General features: G+C 37.2%; 1 protein-coding gene across 4 annotated transcripts in view; it reads right to left on the minus strand.

Annotated features, from left to right (window-relative positions):
- The window catches only part of LOC145787648 (zinc metalloproteinase-disintegrin-like NaMP), a 31653-nt gene extending 25239 nt beyond the window's left edge, over positions 1-6414 (minus strand). For all 4 annotated transcript variants that reach the window (XR_014291424.1, XR_014291423.1, XM_082599435.1 and 1 more), the window contains exons 1-6: positions 6260-6414; positions 5814-5956; positions 4861-5022; positions 2867-2949; positions 2463-2662; positions 1328-1419 (exon numbers count right to left, since the gene is read on the minus strand). Coding sequence is in view for 2 of the 4 variants with exons in the window: in XM_082599435.1 (XP_082455561.1) it covers positions 1328-1419; positions 2463-2662; positions 2867-2949; positions 4861-5022; positions 5814-5956; positions 6260-6353 (774 nt within the window). In the remaining 2 variants the exon portion in view is untranslated. The remainder of the gene's footprint in view (positions 1-1327; positions 1420-2462; positions 2663-2866; positions 2950-4860; positions 5023-5813; positions 5957-6259) is intronic.
- Between the last annotated feature and the right edge of the window lie 258 nt (positions 6415-6672).

Consider the following 6672-nt stretch of genomic DNA (forward strand, 5'->3'; position numbering starts at 1 on the left):
AAGGGTTAAAATCAGGGACGTGCAGTCAGGGGAGGCAGGTGAGGCAGTGCCTCACCTGCCAACATCTGGCAAAGCAAAATTTATATCAAAGATATGGTTATCACAGAATAAATATTATTTGTTAAAAAGTAGTAAATATTGCACGTTTTTAAGTGCTTTTATTTGTGTGAATTGCTGTAGTCGTGCCCCCTTTCCCCCAAATTTTACGTTTCTACACCCAAACTGTGCTTTAATTTTTTTTGTTTCTGTGGCGATATTCATATCGAGCGTTCACGAGGTCAAAATCGTTGAAATACGCGAGGAGAGGCAACGCCAAGCTGTGCCTCACTTCAGATCAGAAAACTTCCATACACTGCATTATGCGTGCCTTTTTCTTTCGCAAAGTCGCTAGAAATCATCATGAACGATTTAGCTACGATTTGAGGCGCGCCTCAAATGTGACGTCACAGCTATGAAACCTTTTTCGTCAAGCTGGAATGCCCGCATAGTACGTGGTATGTGACTTCTTGCAGTGTAAAGGATTGTTTCTTATAAAATTTAACTAAAAAATGGAGGAAGATTTAGTATCAAATCTGAGAGATTTTTAAAAAATAAACTTTCAATCCAAAGTTGAAGTCATAAATAAAGGAAGAACAGTTCTAAATTTATAAGGTTTGCATCAGACGACTGAACAAAAAAAAATAATAACTTGCAACTTTCAAAGAGATTGCTACTCAAAAAAGAAGTGGCTATGCTTTAAAAATTGCCTTTTCTGCTTTCCCTGTCTCTTGTTTTTAATATCTAGTAATAATGTTAGGACTAAAGAAGGGTCTATACAACAAAGTCACAAATGTTTTAGTCCAAAAGAATAGGCGCATGGATTTTATTTTTAATAAATGTGAAAGCATGCTGCTAATTTTTTTGATTAGTATGATACCATTTTGGTTGTTAAAAAATTTTATTGTAAAAGTGACTTGAAAAAATTAGTGCCTCACCATCTAGGAACCTCACCGCACGTCACTGGTTAAAATATGAGTTATGCAAGGACAATCCAAATATGCCAAAATGAGATAGAAAAAAATAGATTGAAAAAATGGTAGCGTGCTAAATTTGTTTTTACAGGTTGCCCGTGTCTTGGATTGCAAAGTGTTTACCAAACTCAGATTTGGATCGCACTTAAAATAGTGTTTGGGAACCAATGTACTAAAGTACTTCTATTTCAAAAAGCAGCATTTTTTACATTTGAAGCAAGATATTATTACACTTTACATGATTTCTGGTTTGCATATTCCTTCATGTTTACAACAATGAAAGCTAAACAACCAGCAAGGTAAAACACTTCACTCACAAGAGCTAAATCGGCCACCAACAAAAGTTCAATGTATCTTTTTGGAAGAGTGGCATCACGCTTTTTTCTTGAAGCCGTTTTATCTGTAGATTCTATGAAGCATAATCGCATATAAAAAAAAAAGGGGGGCAGCACTACACACAAGGACACAAATAAATAAATGGAACCTATTTGGTCTTCAGAAATTTGTCAGAATTCTAAAGGTGTACCACAGAGATGTCAAGCCTTTTTTATAACATGGTTCACAAAAGAGTTCTCATATTTAAGCATAGCAGATAGAGGATGCTTGATTGTTAACACTTACGTTTGAAAATAAGGATTTGCATGAATATAAAGAACCAAACAAAACTATCGCAAATCTCTTTATGGTTTCAAACGAATTTGGCAGAAGTTTCACCTTGTATTGATTATACTTTCAGCATGGGATTAAACAGCAGGAAAGTCACAACCCTCCATCTCTGTTTTATTTCACTTTTATTTTAGATCACACTAATCCTAAGTAGCCAAACGGCGTGCAATCAAGGTTTGTACCAAAGAGTGTAACAATTTGCTAACAATTAAGCGCAGAATAGATTTGTTACATTATAAGCACCTATAGTTACTTGTGATAAACGCACCATTATGATTTTAGACTGTTTTGGGTTAGCAGTTCGCCATTCCTGGTAGCCTATACTGCAATTACAAAATATTCTAAGGATAGTAGAAATTGCGAACAATCATCTTTTGAAACCAAAAATAACTCGTTATCAGACAACAGGAACTGCAAACACTACAATGCTATGCAAAGAAATACATCACATCAGATGTAGACCAAGTAATACACAACACAAACAGTTAAAGCTATCACGTGCAGTATAATTGCTCATTCAAAGACATTGTATTTACGTTTAATTGTAGACTTCAAGATCAAGTTTAAAGGTTGGTTATATCTTACAAGCTATGAAATAAATCCAATAAGCCCTTAGTGAACAACCAATTACATTTGATTTTACATTTTCTGCGCGTGATGATTGTTGGGCTTGTTTTGCGGGTTTTATTGATCATTTGCACATCATGTGATCCTTTTACTTAACGACAAGTATGACAATTGCCATTTCCCATCTTTACGCAGCTTGAAAATATTAAAAGAAACTACCTGCTGAGTGTTGCTTTAGGTTGTTAACAAATGAGTGAAGGTCTGACTGAAAGCCATTTTGTCCGCAAGTGCCATTTGGTTTGTTGCTTATCACATCTTTTGAACGATAAATTACGTGTGGGGTGTCTCGGTTTGGTTGGGCTGTTGTAACAGACAATGGTTCAAAGATGAAGAAGTCGTCAGGTAGAATAATACACCCCCTAAGAAATTAAAAACGGAATTAGTTGATAAAACTGTTTCAAAACTGTTGATAAAACTGTTTTCATATACTATGCGACACCTTCACGCACTGTAGTCCATAACAAATAGGTCTTCTCATAACCACTTCTTGCTTATCTTTGCTATGCTACAACATTACGGTTGCACGCTACAAGCAAACTTCACTGCACTAGATATCCACATACTTTAGTCCATGACAAGTACTCATGATAACTTGGCTGCCAGGAACATCTCTTATTTTTCCCTGGTAGTAGCAGTGATTTTGCTCCTGAAATTAAAGTATTTAAACAGAAGAAAGTATCTTTAGTAGCCAAATGCCTTTCATAGTTAGACGACAAAAGTGATTTCCAATCATCCCACACTTCAAACCACTCTAAACTCGTTGTTACTGCAATTTTTCTGTGGCCAAACGAACTCTTCAACCTAGTAGCCAATAAGGCAGGGGTGTCCAAAGTCCGGCCCGCGGATCAAATCTGACCCCCGACACGTTTTTGTATGGCCGGCGCCTGTTGTTGCACAATGTGTTATTCTTCGCCTGCAGACACACAGAAATCATACCAACTTGTGTTTTTAAAATGTTAAGCAAGACAGCATTTTCTTACAGAATTGAGAAAAGCCCGGCGATAAAAGTTAGAATTACCATTGCTTCATAATTGCGAAATCAACCATTATTGTCCTGAAGAATATAGTGATGTGCAATACCCTGATACAATCGAGCATTCATTTATTTCCTTGCTAAGGAATTTAACGACCGTTTTCTGGATTTTGCCGCGCAATTGAAAAGGGCATCGCTATTCACTTCTTTCTGCGTGAACTCTGATGAGGTTCCTGAGTCCGGATAAGCTCCATTGCAACGTCGAGTGCCAACGCCGACAGCAGCATCTTTTCCTCGTGCTTTTTTACTATACCAGCCGGATAAAAAAAATTCCTGAAATGCGAACGTTTTGCAAAGAAAACGTTAAGCTTGTTCGACTCAACGTATTTGTGTGAGCGCTGAGCAGACGTTCTCGGTTACAGGCTCAACTTAAACAAGAACCACTTGAATCAAAACTGAACGACTCCCGCACACGTGATGTTTTACGCTTGATTTCTGGATGTTTTGATTTGTAAAAAAGCAGATTACTCAGCCACACTTACAACATCCGGTGATGTGTCTCATATAACAAGTCTATGGTTCATGTAACAAAATACTTGTATAATGCTTTGTCGTATACAATACTACTGTACATTGTTATGTAGTATATAAATATATATTATTATGCTATATTAATATGATATAATACTATATAATATATAACGGTGGGATGGCGCAGCGAGTAAGGCGCTCGCTTTCCAATCATGCAAACTTGGTTCGACTCCAGGCTTATGCTGGTTGTTGACAAACACCGCTCACCTCTACCCAGAGTGTAATAAATTGGGTGGGCGTAGTTGCTGAAGGAAAGGCGGCCGAGAGAAAGGAACTGGCCACCCCACTCTCGTTAGTGCCGAAGGCTTAGTATAATGAGAACCTTATCTTCTCATCCCCCGATGCTTGGATTCAAGTATAGGACTCACCTTTACCTTTATATATGTAATACAATATAAATACGCCCAGCACCTTTCTTCGTACAAAACAAGGTGATTAGAGATTGTTGGCCCGTGGGCACTCCCGTATTGTCAAATTTGGCCCACCTGGGGAAAAGTTTGGACACCCTTGCTAGGGTAATACCATGTAGCCTACGACTAAAAGTAGGTTACATGTTGTCACCCTTCACTGTCAGAACGTGACGACTCGTCAAAATTCTTTACTCATTCTCCAGCTAGCCTATTACGTAGGCTTACTACTATGCCTATGTTCAGGTTTTCAATTGTAACAAAATCGAAGAACCAAAAAAGTCTTAAAACTGATAATATTAATGAGCTACTGCATTTGAGATTGAATTTCTACCAAAGCTTAAGTTGATATTCTCAGACTGAACAATCAAGTTGTTAGTTTCCCATGATCAGTCTGCATTGCCAAGTAAAAAAGGATTACCGTATGATATGATTACTTTGGCAGTGTTAATAAACCACGAGAGTTGCTTAGAATTGTCACTTCTTTACTCATAGTAGCCTATTTATCAATTGAGTGTCGAAGTGGAAAGTTATAAGCACCCAAATGCTAAAGACGGTAACGCAAGTTAAGCAATTCGAAACTTACGTGAACGGTAGGTTTATGTACTCTGGATTTTCCAGTTCCTAAAATATCAATGACAGAGAATGATTGTGGAAGCAAAACTTGATTGATAGACGCATCAAGGTTGTGTGTTTTTCTTTGGAATTCAAAAGCAAAATACGCTATTTCAGCATGCAAGCCAATTTCCTGGTACAACGATCATAATAATAATAATAATGCTTTTTTATATAGCGCTGTATCCATCGCAGAATGTGTTGCTCCTCAGCGCTTTACAAAGCAGACAGTGTCAAGATCATATGTAAGACAAGCAGACAGATCATATGTAAAATAAAGTCATAGATTTTCTTACAGAATTCAGGCTCGGGTCTCGTCAAAAAAGGTTTCAAAAAAGTGTACCAAAGGCCAATATTTGTGTGACTTAGCCAATATACCACCAAACCGTAGCGACTTAACGCCAGATGCTCTTCAAATTTGTAGCACACGTGCTGAAACCGGGTCTGCTACTATTCGGTGAGTCCGATTCGGTGAGTCCGATTCGGTGAGTCTGATTCGGTGAGTTCCTAACCTCTAACCCTAACCTCTAACCCTAAAACGGCAATGATAATTAGGTTATGGTACCCAATAATTAAAAAAAAAAATTGAAAAATTCTTCCGTTAAGGGATCGGACTCACCGAAACGGGCCATTCCGGCTGAAACCTATAGTCCTTTATTTGCATAGTAATTATAGCACAAAAGTACCCAAAATCACAAAAAAAATATACTTCTGTTGACCAACGAATTAAGCCATAGGCTAAAATCATTACGCTTTGTACAAATGCGATCAAAAAAGTTATGATAATGTGTGGCAGAACCCGTTTCTGGGTCAAGTAGGCTACCAAAAATTAGTTTCCAACTTTTGATAGTCATTGGATTAAAGGCAGCTGGTGCATTCAAACTGCATGCGAGGATTCAAAAATAGAACGTTCTTAAAGCTTACGTTTGCTATTGCGGTTGAAACATTTGACTTTCTTCGCTTGTGCTGGTAATCTTCATACTGTCGAGGATGAAATACTTCGTATGTTGTTAAGGTTTGCAGTAAAGGATGATCGATTTTACTAGGTGACCACTGGTCAACCTGGCCTGGAATCAACAAGTATTTTGAACATAATTAAGATATTAACAAAAAAGCCACCTGGGCTGTATAACCTAGAAGGTGTAGGTTGCTTTTCTCACTCAGACTATTCATCTGAATTGGGTGTATCACTTATTTAACTTTTGTAACAGCATTATCATGTTTATACGATATCTCTGAAAAGTATTAAAGTAACAAAGTATATAAGCTAAGGTAAATTCACAGCAAAAAAGTTTTACAAAAACGTTTCTAGCCAAGGTGGGCTATAGATTTCTACACAAAGCTTTCTTGACTACTCAGCGACGGCTTACCTGTACTTGAATTAGTATATTGAAGATTTTCTAATGACAAACTTTCCCTGGCGAATGTCCATACAGCAGCAACAAGCACCGGCCATTGGTTCATGGTTAATAAAATAAAATTCGCATTATTAAACTCACTATCTAAAACTTAAACAGGAAGCAAAGCATCTAATGCAAGAAAAAGAACAAAAATGAAAATTTCGGATACTGACACTATACGTTTCATGCAAAACAAAAAATAACTTATCGCATTAGGTTACTTCAACATTAGGCTATTGTGTACATTCATTAGGCCACACTGCTGCAAAAGTAAGCAACAAAAATGTAAGAACAAATAGTTCGTTAACAACCGTCAGTGTCACATCATCATACACATAAAATACATGATATTTTTATCAACAACGTGAAAGCTGGCCTAATCA

The sequence above is a fragment of the Aplidium turbinatum genome, chromosome 18 (assembly GCF_918807975.1).
Source record: "Aplidium turbinatum chromosome 18, kaAplTurb1.1, whole genome shotgun sequence".
Taxonomy (NCBI): Eukaryota; Metazoa; Chordata; class Ascidiacea; order Aplousobranchia; family Polyclinidae; genus Aplidium; species Aplidium turbinatum.